Below are 26,046 nucleotides of genomic sequence, written 5' to 3'. Positions count from 1 at the left end.
AGACTTTTTCCATCTCAATCACATCTCAGGACATTGAAAAATCAATCACTCCCACTGCAGATCATACCAGCACAAACCGAGCAACAAATCTGGGCATGTTTGTCAAAATAATTGAGTAAAATTCAAAACACGACACCAGTTAAGCCAACATCTTATTCCTCTCTCTCTGCTGTTTATAATTCCCTTCCTTACCACTGTAAAATAAATGACCTTTTGAAAGGCCAAGGAATGATGAAGAAAGCAATGAGCCATTGAAGAAAAACAATTAACATCAGACAAAAGTTCCAATGGCCCTCAACTTAAAAGGAGTACTTTTCAAATGATGATCTTCACAATCAAAAAGCCAGCCAGCAAGCTCATTTCTGAGAAATGGTGCACAACGTATCTTTCGTCCTCAATGGAGGATGTGTATGTTTCGTGAAATAAAAAGGATGAACTTGCATTAATCTGAAAATACGAGGTCATACTACCTTCCTTTTCGTATCTCAAACAATTTGTGGTGTACTGCTACACAAGTCACATCAGGCGAGACAAACAATCCTGTGTGAGTTTCAGCAAAGGCTCATCAGATGGTTATCTAATACCCTGCGTTATTATTCTCCATATTCTACATGGAATAACATGATCCACAGACTTTTATTTTGTACACAGCTAATAGATTTCTGCCAGTCTACTAAGTCTTTTGGGATAAAGCCATTAGTTTCAGAAAGAGAAAGCAGATTGATCAATGAAGAATGCCTTTGTCTTCATCCACATCCATGTGAAGTTAGTGCTGAATTTCAATCAATTACTGACACATTATCTTGGTTGTGCAGTTTCAGGGGGAATTGAAAGAACAAACGGGTCTGGGCCTTGGGATAATTTTATCAAGCCACAATGGAAAAGTCTTGGAAAGGATGTAAATGACGAAGGCTACCTCGAAGACTGGACCATGATAAACAAGGGGGGTCTCCTGACAGCAGCTCAACGTACATTTCCAATGATGTTCAGCACTTTTCCCCTCAATTTTAGTTAGTACAAGCTACAGTGATTTTGGTTGAACTTTGTAGATGTCAGATGGATAACTTTACCACAGCCAAGCAGTGTTTTCTTTTTATTGTACACCAGCTTTGGAAACTCATGGACACATCCAAGAAGGTGCATCCAAAAAAAGTTCATTCTTTAGTCTGGAACATGAACCTTACAGTGTATTAAATTGAACATCACTTTCACATCTGTAAAGATAAAATTTTCTGCTGGCATGCCATTGAAAAAAATAGGGCTAAAACACTTTTAATACAGATTCATGGGCATAGCTTTTCTTCAATTTCTAACCAGCCTGTAAACAGGTCGTTTTACACAGAATTTATGGTTTTTTAATGTTAAAAAAATTAAACTGGAATACCTCTCTAGACATTAATGTAATATTAAAGGGTTAAACTGCACTAACTGAATATTCGTGAAGTGGGTGAGGACAACATTCATGCAGGAATGCAAATAACTCCCACTACATTTAGACAGTCATCTGCTACTACTCCCCTATTATTATCAAATTAAACTCTCATTCAGTCACTTCCATTCAGAAATGCTTTCATCACCATCCCCAAAGTGAGGTATATCACACCGACAGTGTCTTTGGGAATCACTGAGTCAGGAAATAGTTTGCATAATGATTCACCAGGATCAGGGCATTTACATTATCTCCAAGGATGACCTCATCCTACCATTGTACCTGGGGTAACATGTGACTGTGAGGGAGTGGCTTGGGGTTTTCGAGAGTGGCAAGTGGCTGTGGGGGGAGTGGCCAGAGTATCTGTACACATTACCAACTGACCTGTATAAAGAGCATGTGTTTTCTTTGTTCAGGGCCTCTGACTCAAATTCGCATGCCTGCGAAGAGGGTCAAAGGAGTCACATGACTTGTACAGGCTTTAATAAACTTGAACTGTTTGCAGAAGGCAGTGTGTGCGAATTGCAGCTCGTATGTGAAACCTCAGGAAAAGAACCTAACAGCTCTATTTGTTATACTGAGCTGCAAAGATGTTTACAAGCACAGCAGAATGATGGTTTATACATCACGTTATAAAAAAGGCAGTTATTCACAAAATAAAATGGAATGAAGTTGCATAAAAGCAGAATGCGCCAACATTTCATCCACCAAATACTCTTCCTTCTTTCTATGCTCTTATCCATGTTTTGACCTGTGAGTGTCAGTGTGAAAATCATATTGACTATGGCATCTGGAATTTGAATTGGCATACTTTGAGATGGAAGGCTGATGCCAAACCAGTTTTATTGGCCTATCAAGACTGTTGGCCATTTTTTGTTTGCTGATAAGTTATACCAGTTAATTCAACAACTAAAATTAGCAAGATCACTCAAATTCTTAATAACTTTCAATACAGAGAACATCCCAAAGCACTCCACTGATGGATGTAAAGGAAGACAACAGACGTTTTGCAGAAATTGATTGAAACAATAGGTTGGGTCTTCAGACTTCAAAAGCTATTTCGGATTTCATAACCTAAATATTTCCTTGACTTGAACAGAATCTTCACAGTGACTCTGACAATAATGAACTTGATCAGTACTTTCTGTAAAATGTTAAATTTTCCAAGTAGTTCAGTAGAATACTGCATTATAGTTCCAAAATGCGGCACCATACTGATGTTTAAACATGCAATTCCTTTTGAGGTCCTGATCTTGATCATGTCAGGGCAGGTAAATGCTGAGTAAAGGCCAGATTCTTGAAAAATGGGAGCATTGTGCAATTGAGTTCCAGTCATGACAACGATTTTATCGTGCTAACAAGATAGGGGAAAGAACTAAAACTTAAGAAAAGTAACTAATTACCTTCAAAAATTTTCTGAATAATTAGTGCGAGTAAAAATTTTGAAGTGAATTCATTGGTGCTGGACTCCATTTAATTCTGTTTATTCCGTTTCTTTCCACAGATCTGCCTGATAGGCTGAGTATTTCCAGCACTTTTCTTAAAAGTTTACGACCAGTTTTGAGTAAAGTGCCAGGTATTCTCCATGTTCTGTGCTAAGCTGGCAGTCAGTCAGCAAAATGCAAAGCAGCGTCAGCATCCAAGCTTGGTTGGAATAAAACATTAACTCAGGTTCCGCACATTCATCTAGCAAGGCTGTAAACCACACACAACAGGACAAAAGAGGGCAGGACATGCCTCAGCTTGAATACTTTACTGTCAAATCCTTGCCAATTCTCACAGCCTCGGATGAAAATCTCAAGAATTGGTACGCGGCCAAAGGACTGGAGAGTTGCCAAAGGCCACGCATCTCAATATTAGCCAGCATTACTAGTAGAGAAAGAAGAAAACACCAACATGGTTAGACAAAATGGAGTGGCCAGATCAGGTGGCACAGACATTTACACACAGCATTGGGCCAAGTGGCATATTTCTGTGCTCTAAATTTGATGCAAATAATGGGGGTGGCAGCAGACTTGAATACTCCAGAAAAATATGCATCCCACCATTTTGAGTAGAGATCAGATCAGCCACGGAATGATGCGATTGCTGAAAACACATGTGCCAGTGACCAATCATAACAGGAGAAACAAAAGATGATTGGCTTGAGACAGAATGATTAACACGTTTAAGGTAAGTGCTTGCTGTCAAAAACTATGGAAAAAAATCAAGCTCATTCCACTTAATCACTCAATCCACTCACAGCTCTAATGCACAAAGGAGATCCCAACTTAAATCAAAACATTTCTTATTTGTTCATATTAGACCTAATTTCTCTTAGTCCTTCCCGCCACACATCCTAATATCCTGCGCACTTGTTTACACGGTCACTACAAGATATGCAGGTACTTTTTGATCATTCTGCAAATTAGGACAAATCATGCATTAAACTGGGCAATGGACAACAAACCGTGTCCTCAATAACACTGGTGATAAGCTCTCAGCAACGGTGTTCATGGATAAAATCTAGCAGAAGTTGAAACTTGATTCCACTTTGAAGAAAACATAAATATAAAAGATTGAGGTCACCCAGCACACAGCATAGTCAAAACATAAATAAGCCGAAATGATGAGGGCTTTTCAAAGAATAGATAGGGAGAACCTATTTCCACAGTTAGTCCGTAAATTTAGTTAACACAGTAAACAAGTTTAAAAATAAATGAATAAAAATAGCTTTATTTTTCAAAATAATACAAAGTCTAAAAGGTGGTGAATGAAATTAACTTTCAAAGAGATAAATCCTTGAACAGAAGAAAAACGCAGGATTACGGGAAACAGCAAATGAGCCGGACCAACTGAGCAGGTTTTTTAAAAAGCCAGCATGTGCTGCAACAATTCTGTAATATTGTGAAGTCTATTTCAGGGATCACGCTATGTGATAATGTCAGGAGTTAAGGTAATGAATCGATCCAAATGCCAGAAATCAGCAGTTCACGTGACATTTGCCTGAAAAGCTAAACTGCTTCACACAAGTGTGAAGGGAGAGCTGTGATTTGCAGTGTCAAAAAGCAACGTGGAATGGCATATGCTCTGACAGCATTCCTGTTCGGTAATTAACATGTCTTAACTGTGGAGATAACATGCTCAGTTTACTACGTTAGAGGATGAAGAAAAATTCCTAAAGGTATCAGATGAGATTAAATGAGATAGTTTCAGCTATCATGCAAGTAAAAATAAAGTTGATTACTTGCTGTCATCTGATAATACCTTCTGACTTTCAGTGAACATGGACAGAACAAACATCTGCACAATGATCCCAGTATGGAGGGATTGTCTTATGAGCAAAGGCTTACCAAGTTGGGATGCTACTCATTTGGAATTTCAGAGGATGAGGGGCATGACAGGATACACGCTGATAAGATATTGCCCCTCATGGAAAGGTCTTGGGCCAGAGGGCATTGTTTCATAATAAAATGGGTGCCAATTTAACAGAGAGATTAGCAGGAGTTTCTTGTCTCAGAGGATCAAGTATTTTTAGAACTCGTTGCCAGAAAGAAATGTAAGAACGGAGTCCTTGTGTGTATTTAAGACTGAGATAAATAGATTCTTGATCAATAGTGGGATCAAGGATTGTGAGCAAAGGGCAAAAAAGTAGACGTGAGGAACGTCAGATCAGCCATGATCCTACTGAATGGCAGAGTAGGCTAGAGAGGCCAGATGACCACCTCCTGTTTCTATTACTTATGGTTTTATGGATATAACTCTGAAAGAGAGAGTGTTAATATTGTAGTACACTGCTCCCATTATGCTGTGTGTAGTGTAAATATTTTGAAGAAGAAAGACACAAATCTGCACAAGGTGGAAAATTGGATATACAATTGGCTTGATGGTAGGAAATAGAGAGTAATAGTGGGAGGATGCTTGTCGAACTGGAGGCCTGTGACTAGCTGGGGAAACTCAGGGCTCAGTGTTGGGCCTAATGCTGTTTGTTACCTATATCATTGATTTGGATGAGTATGTGCAAGGCATAATTAGTAAGTTTGCAGATAACACTAAAATAGGCAGTATCGTTGACAGTGAGGAAGGTTATCAGAAGTTGCAGCAGGACCATGATCAACAGGAGAAGTGGGCCTAGAAATGGCAAATGGAGTTTAATACAAATGAGTGTGAGGTCTTGCATTTTGGCAAATCAAATCAAGGTAGGGGTTTAATGGGGAATGGTAGGGCCTTAAGGAGTGTAGTGGAACAGAGACACCTTGGAGTTCAGGTTCACTGTTCTCTGAAAGCAGAGTCACAGGTAGACAAGGCAGTGAAGAAAGCTTTAGGCACACTGGCCTTCATCAGTTAGGGCAATGAGTATAGAAGTTCAATTCCTGCCTCAGGCGACTAACTGTGTGGAGTTTGCACGTTCTCCCGTGTCTGCGTGGGTTTCCTCCCACAGTCCAAAGATGTGCAGGTCAGGTGAATTGGCCATGCTAAATTGCCCATAGTGTTAGGTAAGATGTAAATGTATGGGTGGGTTGCGCTTCGGCGGGTCGGTGTGGACTTGTTGGGCCGAAGGGCCTGTTTCCACACTGTAATGTAATCTAATCTAATCTATCGAAGTTGGAAAGTTATATTGCAGTTGTACAGGATGTTGGTGAGGCTGCACTTGGAGTATTGTGTTCAGTTTTGGTCACCTTGCCATAGGAAGGATGTTATTAAACTGGAAAGAGTGCAGAAGAAATTTACAAAGATGTTGCCTGGACTCAATGGTCTGAGTTATAGGGAAAGGTCAGACAAGCTACAACTTTTTTTCTTTACAACATAGTAGATGGGTGGGGAGGGGATGCGGAATCTAATAGAACTGTGTAAGATCATTAGGGGCATAGATAAAAAGAATGCAATCAGTCTTTTTCACAGGGTGGGGGAAATCGAGGGCTAGGGCATCAGTTTTAGGTTTGAGGGGAAAGAATAAAAGGGAACCTGAGAGGCAACATTCTTTATCCAGAGGGTGGTATGCGTATGGAATGAGTTGCCAGCAGAAGTGGTTGAGGCGGGTCCATTAACAACAGTTAAAAGGCATTTGGACAAATACATGGATAGGAAAGGTTAGAAGGATATCGGGCAAGTGCAGGGAAATGGGGCTAGTGTAGATGGATATTTTGGTTGGCATGGACCAGTTTGGGCCAAAGGACCTGTCTCCATGTTGTACGAATCTGTGACTCTATGATGAGTCTGCTATTGCTATTTAATGGAGGAAGACTGCAGTTCAGGAATAAAGTAGTTTTGTTGTAATTGTGCAGGGTGTTGGTGAAACCACATCTACAATCCTGTTGGAGTTTTGGTTTTTATATGCAGTGGAGACAGGAGAGTGAAAATTCACTAAATTTATCCATTCCCGAGGGTATAACCAAGATGAGGATGCTGAGTAAACTGGACATCTCTCTGTGGAGTTCAGGAGAATGAAGGGTAATCGCATTCGAACATCCAAGATTCTAAAAGGGAGTGATAGAATAGATGCTGAGGAAATGGTTCCTGCTGGTTGAGGAATCTCAAACAGCAGAGTGAGTCTCAAAATAACATGCTGATAAATTTAGGACTGACATGAAGAGAAATGCTCTCACTCAAAATAAAAATGGATCTTTGGAATGGGAAATCCACAAAGGCTGTGAATACTCCATCATTTAATACATAAAGACTGAGACAAACAGATGTTTGGTTTTTCAGGGAACTAAGGGATACAGGCATCGGCTAGTTATGTGGATTTGACATCTAAGATCAGCAGGATTTTTAAAAATAGCAGTGCAGCCTCATTAGCCATACACTGTAGAACACGCCCGCACCTATTTCTTGTACTTTGGAGAAATCTATTTAGGTCTGGTTACAGTCAATGAGTCATAAGGGCTTAAAAGGGTAGCATTACAAACCTGTACAACATGTTCAACGATGCAACGACCATCAGGAATATCACCCATTCACGTAAAGTTAGCTGCATTGTAATCCATCTAGTGAGATACACAGTTTATTTGCCCCAATTCCCAATTAGGTTTGCTGAACACAAGCATTCATAATTTTCATATCGAGCTACGAAGCTGAACCGATTGTATCATTCAGTATGATTAGTTATGGTTTTAGCTTTTCTTCCTGCCCCCACCACCCCCTCACCCCCCAACACACACACACGTCAGTTCTGAGGCTTGCAAATAGTACTGATGTAAAGTTCAAAAATAAAATTCAATGACTTAATGCAAGAGATTCCGCAGTATGTTCCTTGGATGCTTCGGTAATCAACAGCACCAGGTATTGTGTGTCATTCAGAGCAGATTCTGCTGTTGTGTCAATGCAATGTCAATGAAAAAAGTTGTTAATTTTAATTGTGAACGGGAAGAAATAAATTGCAATTCAAAGGACATGTTAGCAATTAAACTTCCCTACAATTTCAATAACCAACACCTCAAACATACAGTAAAACAGTGGGACAATTTGGAATGTCAGCCATTGCTAACATTTTGCAAAGTTCAAAACACTGCTGTGGTCATTTTATGAATTCAATGAATGAATGTTTCTCAGTAAGCACCTGAGCACACCACAAAATCAAAAGTGCATCAGACTGCACTTGTCTCTCCACATTTTTAATCTTGGGTGTGTCTGATTTATTCCAACGTTTGGTTATGCTATGGGGCCAATCTATCACTAAAATTGTCCAGTATGTCAAATTCCTGAATGTGAAACATTTATTTTTCCTGTCAAAGATAAAACATAGATAAATTTCAATTAATTTTTTAAAGCTTTTAAGCTTAATTCTACTGGGACAAATGTCAAAAATGAATGTGCTGTAAAAACTTATGGATAGTTATTATGGCAAGAACTCTAAATTAAAGCAAGAGTTCTCAAGTGAATGAATGTTCACGGATAGCTGACGTGCTGATTATTTCCAGCACTTCTGTTTGCATACTGTAACTTTAAACAGGCACTGGTTTTGAGATGTTTAGTCAGTCAGGTTGCTTCAAAGAGAAATTAATTACTCCTCGATTGGATCAAGTATAGAAATAAATGATTAAAATCTAACCTTCTTGAAGCCTGCGCAAATCCTGCCCACCCCATTTTCCCAAAAGATTTGAATGTTGAAAACCTAAATACAGGATCACAGACTCTAAATCCTGCCTTACAGAACCGAGCACAGCAGCATCTGAATTTGAAATGCAGTACTGATAACAATTTCAAAAGGTCAACAGGACAATAAAAATTATGCTATAATCCATACATACATTCACAATTGTCCCTAGCCCTTCCTCTGGGCAATGCTCAAAGAAAGGAAGTCTTAGCTCTTGTTTTAAAAATATCCTTGTCAGTATATAAAGATGCGCTCAGTATCCTCAGGCTGTCCCATTGCAGTCATGAGAAAAATACCATGACATCTGTGCTGAAGTAGGAACCAAGCAGGCAATACAAATACGACTGAATTTAACTCAATCAATTATTGTATCAGAATTCTCCTGAGGAAAGTCAAGTCCTTCATATAAAGATGAAAATATTAACAAAAAGTACAAAAATTTTTAAAAACTAATGCTCAGAATTATGCAGTGAGTAATTTTCCGACAAAGTCAAGAATCAGACTTACATGCTTCCCATATTCTGCAAGTCACAGTTATGATGAAAGCTCGACTACCATTTAACACGTTGCTGTAGTCAATGCACATTTGTGTTAAACTGATAATCTCAGGCATGGAAATACAATACCCAGTGATACTCTCTGCACAGTGACATTGGTTATTGCCCACTCTTACCCCTCCTTCCGCCCCCTCTGCCAGACAGTTCGCCATCTGGTGCACCCCACAACCCCATTTTCCATATAGCTGGCTACCCAATGATCATCCTGCTGAACGGCTATCCAGTGAGCTGTTCAGTGACTCTGCTCGCCACATCCTCACATCAGAAGACACTAATAGCAGCCCAAAATAGTAAAATCAAAGGGCAAGAGGCAAGTAGTAAATAAACACAACAGCAATCACTGGAAAAAATGTACCAACTAAATTAATGGGACTAAAGGCTGATGAATACATTCACTCCGAGTGGTGAGCCTGTGGAATTCTTTGCCACAGATAACAGTTGAGGCCAAAACATTGCATGTTTTCAAGGAGTTAGATTTAATCCTTAGGGCTAAAGAGGTTGAAGGGCATGGGAAGAAAGTGGAAACAGAATACAGAGTTAGATGATCAGGCATGATCATATTTAGATTACTTAGTGTGGAAACAGGCCCTTCGGCCCAACAAGTCCACACTGACCCACCGAAGCGCAACCCACCCAGACCCATTTCCCTATATTTACCCCTTCACCTAACACTACTAGCAATTTAGCATGGCCAATTCACCTAACCTGCACATTTTTGGATTGTGGGAGGAAACCGGAGCACTCGGAGGAAACCCACGCAGACACGGGGAGAATGTGCAAACTCCACACAGACAGTTACCTGAGGCGGGAATTGAACCTGGGTCTCTAGTGCTGTGAGGCAGCAGTGCTAACCACTGTGCCACCATGCCGCCCACATTTCATGACACAGCACACTTAAATGGCTGAATAATCTACTCCTGCTCCCATTTTCCATGTTATTATGGGGAAAATGTTGAATCTATTTTAGAAGGGATGTAATCACACAGAACTCACAAATGCATAACAACCAAAGCAGAGTCAGCCTGGCTTCAGAATGGAAAATCATGCCTGCTAAACTTATTAGAATTCTTTGAGGTGGTAACAAGAAGGATGGATAAAAAGGAAATAAACATTCAATAAAGGTACCACACATGAGGTACTTAATAAGAGCCCATCATGACAGAGGATGGTGGTGGAAGGTTGTTTTTCAGACTGGAGGCCTGGGACCAGTGGAGTCCACAAGGATCGGTGCTGGGCCCTCTCCCTTTTGTCATTTACATAAATGATTTGGATGCGAGCATAAGAGGTAGTAAGTTTGCAGATGACACCAAAATTGGAGGTGTAGTGGACAGTGAAGAGGGTTACCTCAGATTACAACAGGATATTGACCAGATGGGCCAATGGGCAGAACTGGCAGATGGAGTTTAATTCAGATAAATGTGAGGTGCTGCATTTTGGGAAAGCAAATCTTAGCAGGACTTATACACTTAATGGTAAGGTCGTATGGAGTGTTGCTGAATAAAGAGACCTTGGAGTGCAGGTTCATAGCTCCTTGAAAGTGGAGTCGCAGGTAGATATGATAGTGAAGAAGGTATTTAGTATGCTTTCCTTTATCGGTCAGAGTATGAAATACTGGAGTTGGGAGGTCATGTTGTGTCTGTACAGGACATTGGTTAGGCTGCTGTTGGAATATTGCGTGCAATTTTGGTCTCCTTCCTATCGGAAAGATGTTGTGAAACTTGAAAGAGTTCAGAAAAGATTTACAAGGACATTGCCAGGGTTGGAGGATTTGAGCTATAGGGAAAGGCTGAACAGGCTGGGGCTGTTTTCCCTGGTGCGTCGGAGGCTGAGGGGCATGGATAGGGTAAATAGACAAAGTCTTTTCCCTGGGGTCGGGGAGTCCAGAACTAGAGGGCATAGGTTTAGGGTGAGAGAGGAAAGATATAAGAGGCCTAAAGGGCAACTTTTACATGTATGGAATTAGCTGCCAGAGGATGGGCCGGGTACTGGCAGATAGGACTAGGTTGGGTTGGGATATCTGGTCGGCATAGACGGGTTGGGCAGAAGGGTCTGTTTCCGTGCTGTACATCTCTATGACTCTACGTTGGGAGTAATATATTAACAACGACAATGGGTTGGGGTAAAAGATTTCAGGATGGCAACCTGTAGCTAAAAGAATGCCACAGGGATCAATATTGGGTCACAATTTTCTCTTAATATCTTGGATGAGCAACGTGAATGCACTATTGCCAAATTTACAAACGACCAAAATAGGTGGGAGCACAAGCGATGAGGGCAACAAAGATTCTACAACAGGATACAGGCAGATGAAGTGAGAGACCAAAAATTTGGCTGATGGAATATGATGTTGGAAAATGTGAGGCTATGCTCTTTGGCAGCAAGAACAGAAAACCTAATAATTGTTATTTAAATGGGGAATGTGCACACAAATCTGCAGCTGAGTGCAATTTGGGGATACCGTTCTCCAAAGCTGGTTATGGCCTGACTAGTTTTAGCATTATACTCCATTCCCTTTGAAATCCAGACCGAAATTTCATTTGCCTTCTGCGTTACCTGCTGAAATTGCATGCTGACTTTGAGAGAGGCCAGAAATATGACGTAATTTCTTCAGAGTAAATTTCCATAAACAGAAATGCTTAAACTATAAAAATGACAACAGCTCAAATCATTCCAGTATGATTTAGCAATTTTTTTTAAAACAGCTGGAATTCAATTGCTTCACAATTGACACCATGATTTGTGCACATCAAGACCAATAGGATTTAGGGTCTACGGAGAGTTATTTCTGAAATTTGACTTGAATTCTGCAAAGAATTTCCAACATCACTGTGAAGCCGATTTAGATTTTCAGCTCAGAAGCGGTTTTCAGGATCACACCAGACAGGAGGGAGACAGTGTCAGTGAAGATTTTAATTTGTACCCAGGAGGGTCCAGGACAGACAGCTATTTTTAGCTGCGAGAATGAGTCATGTGAGCAGCCAGCCCCACAGGGGATAACATCTGTTACTATCAAACAAAATCAACCAGAGGTTTCATCTTGGATATACACCATGAAAAGAATTTCACCACCTCAGGATCACTAAAATTAAAAGCTGAAAATATCAACCCAAATAGTCATTATTTATTATCATATGGATTACAGAACATTTCTGATCCATGCCTATAATTACAGCGCCATCCAATCTCTTTTATTATACAATCTCCATTCGATGATCAGTAATCCTCAGCATGCTGATTACTCGCCATTCATTGTCTTTGCCATTCTATTTAAAGAAAACAGATGCTAAAAGCTTGATTCATTTTCACAGTTTCTGCAAACTAGAACACATTCGGTGAAGTTATTTTGAATCTTTTCACTGGTGATGCACATGTGAAATACTGAAAATATTCTCAGAGATTTGATAATACGATAAATTTATTGTCACGCAAAAATTATTTTGACACATCCATCAGTTAATCTTTTCTGTCGGGCGAGGAGTCCTCAAGATGCCGTATCATTGGATAATATTAAAATGCTGACAACAACATGCAATTCTAGAGCAGAGATTAGCTTAGTTTCGGAGCACTTTTAAAAAGCAAAAAAAGAATAAACAGCAAAAAAACAAGAAAAATCAGTGTGAAGGAAGAAGGGGTCAAAAAGCATCGTTCAATATTTTGGGTTTTTATGAGACTTTTGAAAGACAGCAGAACAGCAGTAAAGCGGAAGTGACTCACAAGAGCATATCAAAGAAAATGGACAAACAGACTGAAGCAAAGGTTTCTGGTGGCTCTGCAAGCCAGAGCTGTTTACCAGAAAAACACTAAAGAGGACATTCATCCCATTGTTTCTGTACCACTCAGTACAAAAACAAGTCACATCGCATAAATCCTGCCTTTTCCCAGCACATAAAAACTGGTTGGGGGCATAGTCTAAGAATTAGGGAAATCTGCAGCCCTTCCCTCATCAATCAACTTTGTCACTTCCTCAAAGAATTCTATTAAGTTGGTAAGACATGCCCATCCCTGCACAAAACCATGTTGCGTATCACTGAGAAGCCCAAAGTGAAATAATAGATCCCATTCCTCAGTATTTTCTCCAGCAGCTTCCCTGATGGAAGGTTCATTGGTCTATAATTACCTGGATATTTCTTGCTACTTTTCTTTAACAAGGGGACAACATTAGCAATTCTCCAGTCCTGCAGTTGTCCCCCGCATCACAAATGCTAGTCTTCAGCCAATTCAATTCACTCCACATGACATCAAAAAACAGCTGGAAGCACTAATACTGTGAAGACTATGGGCTCTGACAGCATAGTACTGAACACTTGTTCTCCATAACTTTCCATACCCACAGCCAAGCTGCTCCAGTTCAGCTACATCACCCAATGTGGAAAATTGCCCAGGGATATCTTGCACACAAAAAGCAACACGAATCTCAAATGCCAAATACCACCCTACCAGCCTACTCTCGATCATCACTAAAGCGATGGAAGGAGGTCATCAATAGTGCTAACAAGCAGCACCTGATCAGCAATAACCTGCTCAGCACCCAAGGGCAAACTAGAGATGGACAATAAATGCTGGCCCAGCCACTGACATCCATATATTCTAAATGAGTAAAACAAAGTTCCCTGCTTTTGCATTCTCATTTTATCTTGCTTGTCCTCTATCTTTTGATGAAGATTTATCACTTCAAATTCTCATTTAAATTTAACCCGGTAACTGTTTGTCCAATCCACTCCACCAACCTGTCTATGCACTCCTGAAGTTCATCTTTATCGTCCTCACATTTCACATTGCTTCTGAGTTTTTTAAATCATCTGTAAATTTTCAAAATGCACAAAGGAAAAGAATAGCCTTGAAGGAATCTCAAAGTGAAGAAGGAGATCTATGCTTTCAGGGGAAGAGGATCAGGCATGGTCAAGAGTCTTTGACCATTTGCACAATAAGAAAAATAAACACAATGACATCTGCTGAGAATGAAGGGGCCAGTGGATCTCTGTCGATTTCCAGAAGACATTTGAGACAGTCCCAAATTGAAGATTATTTTGGAAAACAAAGACTCATGATATAGGGGGAAACATATCGGAATGGATACAAGATCAGCTGGCTAACAGGAAGTATAACGAGGTCATATTCTGATTGGTAAATGATAATGAGAGGTTTGCCACATGAATCAGGGCTCGGGCCACAAGCTTTGATGACTCATCAAATGTCTAGGATTGAAAGGTGGTTTCGAAATATAATGGTTGAAATTATCAGAAAGACTAGATTGGAAAGCCATTTATGAAGACGTCATAAGAAGGTATAAATATAAATGAAGTTAGTGGGCAAATGGGGTATAATATGTGAAAATGTGAAATTGCCCATTTGGCAGAAAGAGTAAATCAAGAAATATATCACCTAAACGCTGAGACACAGAGAGATTGATGAGTCCAAGTTGCAAAAGGTTGGTATGTATGAACAAGTAAGTCATTTATCACAAGACAACTTGATTATAAAAGTGAGGTGGTTTTGTTTAAGTTATACAGATTATTGGCGAATACAGATCTGGAATCCAGTGCTCTGTATTGGTCTGCTTACTTAAGGATGCAAGCAAAAACGTTGGAAGTTGTTTAGAGGAGGCTTACGAGACTAATACGTGGATTGAGCGGGTTGTCTGATGAGGGAAAGCTGGACAGTCTAAGCTTGTATTTATCAGACTAAGAGATGACTAAACTGAAACATATGAAATCCTGAGGACTCTCAACAGCATGGATATGCTTCCTTTTGCGGGAGAAACAAGAACTCGAGGTCAGAGTTTGAGAATCAGATGTCGACCACTTAACACAAAGCAAAGGAGAATTCTTTTTCACAGTGTCACAAGTCTTCAAAGAATTCTCCTCAAAAGGAGATGGAAGCAGAGTCTGTGAATGTTTTGATAGCAAGGATAGATTCTCAAGAAGATGGGAAGGAATGTAGAATAATCAGATCAGCCACAATCTTACTGAGCAGCAACAGGCTCCTTGGGCAAAATGGCTTACTGAAAACTCCAGATACCTCTGATCGACCCACAAACCTGATCAACAAGATTCTAACTTATGCATTCTGCTAAAATCTGCTTTTAACCCATGTAAAACATCTCTCACTCACTGAATAGTCTTGCTCTTTCTCCAAACTTTGTCTCTCTTCCCACTCCCTTCCAATTATCCCCCTAAAACTGAAACTAACAAGATAAACTTTCTATGTGAACTGCTAAAGACAGTTCAGCAACCATATGAATCAATTCAAGAGCCTGTTTTTCCTTTCATCTCAAGAGTTAGGGGTGTTTTTGTCCACCAGAAATGCCAGATTCGAAATTCGCCCACACATCCTGTGCTTTGGCAAATGCATCCAAGCATTCCAAATTTATAGCCTTTGCAATACTTCTCAACCTGTATGGGCTGAGTCAGCAATTAGACATCCCCTAAAGGTCACATATTTTCTCACACCATGTTAAAGATAAATGTGAATATGTAAACTCCTGCACAATAGTAGACTGCTGAAGTCCATGCAAACTCAATGATTTAAAACTGAACTTTCAGGGATTCAAATCAAAAATATGCAGACATGCGAGAAATACAAAACCAAGGAAGCCCAAGGCTGCAGAAGGTTATCAAACACTCCACTGGTCACGATGGAAAGGTTGATAATTGGTACAGTTTGCTGACGTGATTATTCAATAATCAAAAGGCAAAGCTTAGATAGACAAAGTCAGAATATTTTTCCAGTAAGTAGGTGGCTGCAAATCCTGGATCTCATCAACTGTAAATCTGCTATAACTCAGACACAAATTAAACCTGGTTTACACAATAAAAGAGACTCATAATTCAATTGGTGCCAATTTTTTTTTTAATGCTATATAAATTATGAGGTGGAGGGGGGCTCAGGGCAAGGATTTGGTCCACATTACGTTTAAGTGGAGGGTCTGTGAATCATGATTTGCCCATATCCATTATCATGGAGCAGTGCCTTACATGGTCACCTCAAATAAATACAGTGCAGTACAACCAACAGTGGGGTGGAAGTGGGGGGGGGGGGCGCACAATAAAGGCCGGAGGAAATATCACAGAAGCGCTTCACAGGAGGCTCCCAAGCACTGAGGATGTCACCGAGACAGGGGACGAAACATCTGCAAAACAAATTCCCAGCTTGGCGAACAGAGCCACAACAACGAGCACCCGAGCTACAAATCTTCTCACAAACTTTTAATGACCACCTTCTTTCTGAAACTGATGTTCAGTGTTCCTGGATGCACTATCATTCTGAAACATTTTCCTGAGAAATTCCTGTTGGGTCAAGACTTCTGTGTCTCTGCTTCCATCACAGATCTTGTCCTGATTACATCATCTCATGGTCACAATGGCACTGGAATCATAACCCTACTACCTCAAACAAGAAGCCCTCTGCCTTTCTTGATATTAAAGCACTGGGTTCTTTAAAACAAACACACAGCACAGCCCTTCCACAAATTCAGATCAAACAAAAGTCAGTCAATAATGCAGGACCTGCACTTCAACATGCACATGACTGGTACTCTAATACAGCTGTCACCTCCTCACCTAATGCAGCTAAATACTTGTTTTGTGACACTTGAAGCGAATATGTTAGAGGAGCTGTATGGCCCAAATAGAATGCCAAATCAGCGAAGACTGACTGACATCACGTTTGGACCAGATCAGAGGGGTTCATACATGTAGGACACTGCTCCATGCAAACTGTGCTATAAGGAACTGAACTGCTCCCTCAAAAAAAGCCTCTGGATTCTTTAACAGCACGTCCTGCAGCACTCCAGATACAAACTCCAGAGCATCATTGATAGCTCATTAGGGTTATTAAAAAACACAGAAGTTCCAGTATAGAATAAAAATCTAACATACAACACACCAGCATCAAAAAACATAAGTTCATAAAATGTTACTGGAGCCAGTAGCAGCAAAGTGCAATGGCAGGGTAGTGTTTTTTTTTAAACACAATCAGAACATTTCAGGACAAAGTTTGCCCACCAAAAGAGCTATTATCTCACCAGCAATGTTCAATACAAATTGTTAACTCAACTTTTCTTTTGTTTCAGCCAACTTGGAATGATGAAGCACTTTGCTATTTTAAACAATTAAACCCACCCAGAAACAAAACATTGCAATATGGTAACACACCTATGCATTTCAAACAAATGAAACTTATACTAAAATTAGGAAGTGCCACTGGCTACCTTGCTGCTGAGCAAAACATTTAATACAGCATACAGCCTTTTGAAACAATTTTGCAGTAAACTAGGTAGGAATTCACTGACAATAATTAAACAATAGTTGCAAATCTGGATATGTCAAGTACTGTAGGAAAAAAGCCCTTCTCTCATTCAGTGATGTTGGGTGATGTACAATAATTGTGTGTTGACTTCCTTGAATATGTCAACATAAAAAGTATTCCAAAGTCAGTTCAAAAGCAAAATATGTGGGCATTTTATATACTTTGGACACATACACCTAAAAGTATCGTAAATATCTGGAACAGAGCATTCACCCTTCCAGCCCACTCTGCCCTTCAATGAGATGATGACTGATATTCTACTTCAACATAATTTCCTGTACTACTCCCATATCCTTTAATGTGTTAAATATGTAGAAATATAATCGATCTGTCTTAAAACATAATCAAGGACACCGCCTCCAAAATCCTCTTGGGTATAGAATTGCAAAGATTCTTCACCTTCTGAGCAGATTCATCCTGATCTCAGTCCTAAATACATTAAAGAGGAACCTTAGAAAAATGGGCAAAGATGATTCTCATCATTTGGATGATTGTACAGTAAATTACAATTGTTTCAGAACATGCAGTACTGGGTACATTTTACCATCCAACATTACCTTGCATGGAGGCCTGCAGCATTAAATAATACTGCATTTTTATATGGTTTATGTAAAGCAATTACGTATTTTATTACTATTGTAATATCTTGACAACTCCACGTAAGTATTCTGAATTAAACTGGACATGCCATGACTTGAAGAAAGTGAGGACTGCAGATGCTGGAGACCAGAGAACGGCTTATTCCCGAAACGTTGATTCTCCTGCTCCTCGGATGCTGCCTGGCCTGCTGTGTTCTTCCAGCACCACATGCCGTGACTTGAACCCAGACCTTCCAGCCAGAGCCATGGACATGAACACTGTACCACAAGAACCTTGCACAACTCCTCATAGGATTATGGAACCAGGACCAATATATTCCAGATAAACATCAAACTCTCAGGAATGGAATAATTCCTGTTCGGATACAAATTAATGCCCACTCACAAAGCTCATATATTATTCACATTGACGAATCACTTCTGCACCATCTGCTGATTGAGCCCAGTACATGCATTACCATACTGTTCTTCTTTTAATAAAATACAGGATGCAGAGTACAAAAGCAAGGAGGTCTTGCTGAACTTATACAAGACACTTGCTAGGTCTCAGTTGCAGTACTCTGAACACAGTTTTGGGTGCCACACGAAGGCTTGAGAGTATTGCAGAGAGCTCAAAAGACATTTACAAAAATGATTTCAGGGGTGAGAAACTTGAGTTACAAGGATAGTTTGGAGAAGTTGGGACTGTTTTCTTTGGACAGTACATGGCTAATAGAAGATCCATAGAAGTTTCCAAAATCACAAGAGGTTTGGATAGAGCAGACAGGGAGACACAGATCCTGCTTGTAAAAGGATCAAGAACAAGAAGATACAGATCGCAAGTGATTTGTAAATGCACCTTTGCATTTCAAGAAGTCTTTTTTTACCTCCATCAGTGTGGTTCAGGGCTGTCCCTGATGAATGACACTATCTCATTCAGAGATAGGAGTAGCTAACTCATGCTGAATGAGGTGATGAAGGGCCAAAACGTCAATTCTCCTGCTCCTCGGATGCTGCCTGACTTCTATGCTTTTCCGCACCACACCTTTCAACTGCAATGGCAGTCTCCCTACTTATGAGTCTGGAGGCCTTGGTTGAAGCCTCACCTGCTCCAGAGGAGTCCAGCAACATCTCTGAGCAGGTCCATGAGAAAGTAACCATGCTGAATACAGGGAAAGTCAAAGATGCTGGTTTTGGTATGTGATAAGGTGTGAGGAGGGAGAAGCAATCGTGGCAGAAGCAACAGCACCTTGAAGTTGTACAGCATCTTAACTGTCCGAGAAGAATTTTAACAAAATTGACAGCAAAACAAGTAAGTCCATATGTCGACAGATGGCCAAACTAGTGCCCTCTGACATCTGACAAACCATTTCTCAAAGTCTGCGTATTGCTCACATTGACAAATCACTTCAGCACCATCTGCTGGTTGCACTAGCATACTGCAGCCTAAGATTTATTAAAAGGTGTGGAGAAACAAAAACTTCGTCCAAGAGGTTAGTCTTAAGAAGCATCTTCAAAGGAGATGGAGGAAATTTTAATGATTTGAGTCCAGCTGGCCAAGAGCACAGCGACCAAAAGCATGATTAAAACTCAAGATAAAGGAGCTGGAATGTGTGAAGTGCAGAGATCTCAAAAGGGTTGTGGGAATGAATGTGATCACAGATAGGGAAGAGCAAGGCCGTGTACAATGTGAAAACAATGGCAAGAGTTTTATAACACAGATTGGGAGCCTATGTTGTTCAGTGAGCACAGGGTGATGGAAATCAAGAAGCTGCAGCTGCAATCTTGGTGGGATTTGAAGTGGGAGAAATAATGACACACCAATACTTTCCATCACTCCCCAAAACTTGACGACTGGGAACTCGCAAGCTGGGCAGATGGATCAAAGTGATTACCGCAAGTGAGCTGTACCCCAGGTAAGGAAATAATGGTCTGCTCAAATATGAAGCCTCACGGAGATGAAAATTTCCAATTCAAGAGTTTTAAAAAACACATTTACTTCCAGATCATAAGAGCAAATTACTGCAGATGCTGGAATATGTACTGAAAACAACAAATGTCTGACCACAATGGATCAGACAGCATCCATGGAGAGAGAGAAAGTTCAAGTTTTGATGACTGTTCATCTCCACTCAAAACATTAGCTTACTTTCAGGTCAACTGTCATCATTTCAAGAGAAGGATTCAGGAAGGAAAGTCACTTTAACTGTCAGTAACAAGCGAGTTGTTGGGGCTCTTTGACAAGAGCCAGTTTCATTCATCATTCAAGAGCATAAGTAGGAAACTTCAATTCTTTCAATGTATTGAGAAATAAAACCCGAACAGGAAAGTAAGAAATAAAAATAGCAAAGGCTGTAAATATTTAGCAGGTCATGGCAACACCTGTGTGAAGAGAGAAATGCTTCAGCTTGTTTCAGAACTGTGTAAAGTTGGAAATGGAAGAGCAAGGGGTGGTGAGACCAGGACAAAACACAAGTCTATGATATGGTGAAAGTCAGAAGAGATTGAATGTGAGAGGAGTTAGTACACAGGGCAAAACGGAACAGTAATGAGGCAAGTAGCGAAGAATGTACCCAGTGCAGTTGTGCTGCAGTCTGGAAAAAAGACTTCAGAAAAGAATATAAAATGGAGCAGCAGTATGATCAGAAATTGCTGAACCCACATTAAGTTCAGAAGGCTGTCAAGTATATTGAGGCTCACTGCAAGAGTGCAGCAGGCTGAGGACAGAATGTCAAACAAGGTAGAGAATGCAAATGTCAGACTTCCAGAAACTCAGGGTGATGGCTTTGGACAAAATGGAGACCCACAAAGCAGTCACCTAAACTGTGTCTGGTCTCCCAATGTCGAGAAGAACACATTGAGTTGTGAGTACAGTAAACAAGACTGAAAGATGTACATATAAATTGTCGCTTCGCCTAAATAGAGCATTTAGGGCAAAAGGTTAAAGTGCAGATGTTACATCTTTTCCTGTATTTGCATTGAAAGGTGATGGTGTACAGGAAGTGATTGAAAAGTAGACTAAGATATCACAGAAGGAAAGATACCTTTGAAAGGGAAAGAGGAGAAGCATTCACAGTGGTTGCAATGGCAGAAATAGAATATGGAGACTGGTGGGGTGGAAGGTGAAGACAACCTATCATAGCTCTGGGAGGAGAAAGGGCAAGTGTAGGAAATGTGGTAATGGGTGATGGCATCCTTTCGTTAGGACCAAAGGTATGTCAGAAATGTTATTCATCAACAGAAGAGATACAACAGACAGAGGAACTGGAAGAACAGAATCCTCAAGTAGTAATTGAGGTATTCACAATAGAGGTAATCTGTGCCTAATTCAAATGTGGCAATTACTTTTTATCCCTTGGTAAGCTTTTATTAATAGATTTTTTTTATTTCAAAATATACTTTATTCATAGAAATAAATCTTTGGTACTTGTACAATTTGTCATGTCGTTCATAGATATATACATTGTATGTCTTAACATTACAAAGAACAGATTGAATTAATTGAATTTACAGTTATCCTATTTACAGTTCCCTTTATTAACCATCCAGTCTCTTATTATTTAGCTGTGGATTCAGCAGAACCCACCTACTGAGTGGGCGCCCTGTTATACGATAGCAAATGAACCTTCTTTAACCCCCAGTTTATGGGGTTACCGTTGTCCATTTGACTGTCCTGTCTGCACCCCCATGGTGAGCACGAACCGCTGGACCTTCGCTGGGCTGAGATAGCTCTCCAGGCCCTCACTGGGGTCATTTACCTGCTCTGGAGTCATTGAGCCAAAGCAAGGGTCCGCACCGTCCAGTTCTGTGTCTGACAATGGGACTGTCAGAGGATCACAGCTCTCAGTTACCTGTAGTTGTGGGGCAATGGGTACCCCCTGGTTCTCACTGGGTGGAGGGTGGACTTGGGGGGGTCCGTTGTTTCCTGGTTGGGAGGAAATGCCCTCCTCTTTATCTATGGCGCTCTGTCTCTTCTTCTGGTGGTGATGACATTCTGTGCACCCGTCTTCCCCATCCGAAGAGCTGGCCGTCCCTCCCTCGTGCAGCTGTCTTTTCCCCCTTTGCTCGAAGGCTTTGTGGGCGTGGCCGGATTTTCTCTTCCTGTTTTTAACAGGTATCCACTCCTCTGTCTGCTCGATTACCTCCTCCTCCATTGCTTCCATCTGCCCAGCTAGAGCTAGGATCAGCTGCTGTGTCTCTCCGCTGGCTGCCACCTCCTCCACTCTGGCCTGTTCTTCTTTCTGGGAGCCACCAGACTCTGTTTCCCTGCTATCTGGGTGGACCTTACTGGTCTTTGGGGGTCCATGGCTCGCATTGCCATCTCCAGCCATCTGTGCGTAAGTGGGCCCCCCCCCCCCCCGTCTTGGGCAGGTCTTGTACATGTGGCCCGCCGCTCCGCACAGGTTGCAGCTCTTTTCTTCCTGACAGTCCTTAGTCAGGTGACCCTCCTGTTTGCAGTTCCTGTAGATAGTCCCCTTGCAATCCGCCGCCACGTGTCCCGACTTCCCGCAGGTTCGGCACACTTTCGGCTGCCCTGCATATGTCAGGTAGCCTCTGTTCCCTCCAACTGCGAAGCTCGAGGGTGGGTGGAGAATGTTCCCATTGCCATTGACCCTCAGAGTCACCCTGACCTGCCGCTTACTGGTCCAGATCCCAAAGGGGTCGATCACATCGGTGGTTTCTCCCTCAATTTGGACGTACCTTCCCAGGAAGGTCAGGACATCAGCCACTGGAACATAGGGGTTGTACATATGGATTGTAACAACCCGATTCCTCTGTGCAGGAAGCACACACAATGGGATCGCCGACAAGATGGAAAACAGCGGCTCCTCTTCCTTCTGCTTGAAGACCTTCAGGAGCTGTTCGCACTGCTTCACACTCCTAAAGGTCACATCAAAGTAGCCTGCCCCAGGGAAATCCTGCAGGCAGTACACGTCCGCTGCAGCAAACCCATAGCATCCCAACAGTACTTTCTTAATAAACAGGATGCAGTCGACCGGTGTATGATCCTCTACCTTCTTCACAGTCACCCTGACTGTGTTTCGAAACCCCTGCCCAGGGCTGTGGGCAGCAGTTAAGGCCATAGCTCTGAGGTTGGCTGGTCCCTGAGTTGGTGTTAGGCCGAAGCCAGCATGAAGATCCACCAAAGCACAACCAAACGATCCTCCAACGTCCAATCACGATCCAACGATGATCTCCACTAGCTCTGATGATTCGCAACTCGACCCCTGTCCTGATAAGAACAGACACTTGATCTTAGCCAAAAGGCCGAGAAGCGATTATTAATAGATGCTCATGATGACCATAAACCTGTCAGTTGACAGGTTGATTAAAATGCAATTCAAGGACTGGACTTACTGGGGTTCTCACTTCACACTCAAAGTCAGAGAGGAGTTCAATTACGTTTTAATCAACACAACCACTCAGGACATGAGTTTAAACTGTTAATTGACCTTGAGCACGTTTTCCTACAACAGTGATTTGGGACCTGGTGGTGAAATGAAACTGCAAGAGCAATGAACTTCCAGAGAATTCCACACAATGGGCTGGCAATTTTTTAAAAACATAAAAATACAACAATTTGCAATCTGCTATAAATTAATGAAAAATAACGGGCAAGTTGCATTGAACGTCATGTATCTATGCTATTTATTCAATGTTTTAAAAAATGTATTTTTTAAGATAAAACATTCCACTTGCCAGGATTTACCAGCTGTTAGGATTCAGGTTGTATGGCTTGCATTCGTTAAGCTCCTTGCACTCCCACCTTCTGGGAGAGATGGTGAGCTGGGGGAAATACAAATATTGGCAAGATCAAAATGTGCTTGATGTTAAGCATCCCACAGCACCAACAGCTTAAGCACATTTTAAACTTGTGCTTTTTGCTGCAGTCATGATACTGTGTCCTGTACTCAGCGCCTGACATCACAGTATTCTCTGCCTGTTCCTTTGTCTCTGTCCTCATACCCTAAGCCGTTCCAATAAAGCTCACTATGAACCCTAGGAACATTTTCTCATTGCCTTTGCTGTCATCTTTTGGACTACAGGTTAAACCGAACATTAAGTAAAATGGAAACTTGGCAGCTGATGCAACCTGAGTAAAAGATTCACGACGTGATATAAGGAAAAGAAGCCCTTCCTATCAGGAGGACTTGTCCCTCCAACACAAACAAGAAAACCATCAGAAAGGGGAGCCAACTTTCCACAAGTGGTTGTAATTTCTACATTAACTGTGAATGGACAACAAAATAGTTTGAGGTATAAAGACAGACAAGGGAATGATATACAGATGAGCCCATCCTGGACAACAGTATATAGGAGAACACCAAAATCCAGTCTAAAAATCAACAATGGGAAAAGAAACAAAATTAATGCGTACTCTTTTAAAAAAAAACATTTTGGTTTGATTAAGTCTACAAAGATGGAGAGGAAAGGGCTTAGATGCAACAGCGGTCATGGTGCAGGAGACAACCTAGAGTCCTAATTCTGACACCCACAAATAACTGCCCTCGACCTCTCTCTCACTTTGTTGCATATAGTTTCTGCATACAATTCACAGACAGAGAGTGCAAGTCACACTTCTGCTTCTGATGCTTGTGAATCATGTACCTAAGTGTGATGAAATTCTAGCCAAGAATTTTCAAGTTTGGACCTTGTGGAGGACAAATGTAGAGTATTGCTAATATGGAAACCGAGCGTGAAACAACATGAATGACTGACATAAGTTTCCATGGGCAGGAGTGACCAAATTCACTGAACTCTTCGACGTGGACATGGATTCCAACAAGTTCCAGCTCAGAGGTGCATTCCTTGGTGAAGTACACAGATATTTCAGATTTCAATCAGTCAAACAAAGTCTGTTGCAAGCATATTTTTCCAAGTGTAAAATATAGTGGTAAGTGTCAGTATATTTTGTTTGCAGTATCCATGCAGTGACAAAAGCACAGGCTGCCAATGAGTTTTGAAAACAAGCTTCACAATTAGTGAGAACTTCATGCCTTCAGTAAACTGCTGTTTGGCCTATAACAAACAGGACTCATCAGCAATATCAGTTCAGACTAACCGAACACAGCTGGGTTGGACAAAGTGAAGAAAAACATTTTCTGAAGTTCCAGCAACCAAAGCTTTTCCCCATAACACAAGGTTGTAGGAAGTAATCACAGAAGTCTGATGACCCTAAGAAAACTGACCTATCAAAACATATGTATCGAATTCCAGAACCTTACCTTTCCTACTGGACACCACAGTCTTAGAATCGACATCCAGATTCTGAATAAGTATCTTTGGATCAATTCTAGTTCCAGCAAACAGTGAGGTAGGTAACTGATCGACATCCTGAAAAGTGCAACAAAATATCCCTTGGTCGCAACTGATACCTCCTCTTTCACCGTGATATTTTGAGGTTTAAAATGCTTGCTTCAATTCTAACAACAAACCGATCTCATAAAGAGCCACAATAAATTCTCCTGTCACCTCAGTGCTGCCCTTTCCTTGCATTTCCCCCAACTTGCTCCACATCTTCTAGCATTTACACTCATTCTCCGATCCCATCACCTAATCACCCTACGTTAGCACCATCTGTCTTATTTAACCTTCTTGCTCTCCACCCAGCCAGTGCCTTTGTTAACCCCATTCCCCCCAACCTCATTGCCCCTTCACCCTTCTTCCCCACCAACCTCATTGCCCCTTCACCCTTCTTCCCCACCTCAGTCATGCACATAAAAACCAACAGAACTTTGCATGCCGTAAATCAGTAACAACAACAGAAATGGCTGGCAAAGCTCAGCAGCTTTGGAGAGAAAAACAGAGTTAACTTTTCATGTCCAGTGACCCTTTCTCACAAAAGTTAACTCTGAATTCTCTCCACAGATGCTGTCACACCTGATGAGTTTTACCAGCAACTTCTGCTTTTGTTGCAGCCTTCCACACGATCACCTCACCCCATCCTTCCCTTCACCCCATCCTTCCACACAATCACCTCACCCCATCCTTCCCTTCACCCCATCCTTACACACGATCACCTCAACCCCTCCATTCCCCCACCCCAGCCTTCCACACGATCACCTCACCCCCTCCTTTCCTCCACCTCCATATTCCACA

General features: G+C 41.2%; 1 protein-coding gene across 2 annotated transcripts in view; it reads right to left on the bottom strand.

Moving 5' to 3' along the window:
• slx9 (SLX9 ribosome biogenesis factor) overlaps window positions 1-26,046 on the bottom strand; it is a 92,354-nt gene that overhangs the window by 64,813 nt on the left and 1,495 nt on the right. Inside the window, exons 2-3 of one of the 2 annotated variants that reach the window (XM_043693221.1) lie at window positions 25,173-25,281; window positions 3,185-3,298 (exon numbers count right to left, since the gene is read on the bottom strand). In XM_043693221.1, coding sequence (XP_043549156.1) covers window positions 3,185-3,298; window positions 25,173-25,281 — 223 coding nt within the window. The remainder of the gene's footprint in view (window positions 1-3,184; window positions 3,299-25,172; window positions 25,282-26,046) is intronic. The other variant, XM_043693222.1, reaches the window with a different exon arrangement.

This window comes from Chiloscyllium plagiosum, chromosome 7 (assembly GCF_004010195.1).
Source record: "Chiloscyllium plagiosum isolate BGI_BamShark_2017 chromosome 7, ASM401019v2, whole genome shotgun sequence".
NCBI lineage: Eukaryota > Metazoa > Chordata > Chondrichthyes > Orectolobiformes > Hemiscylliidae > Chiloscyllium > Chiloscyllium plagiosum.
This window is presented reverse-complemented; position numbering and strand designations above follow the sequence as displayed.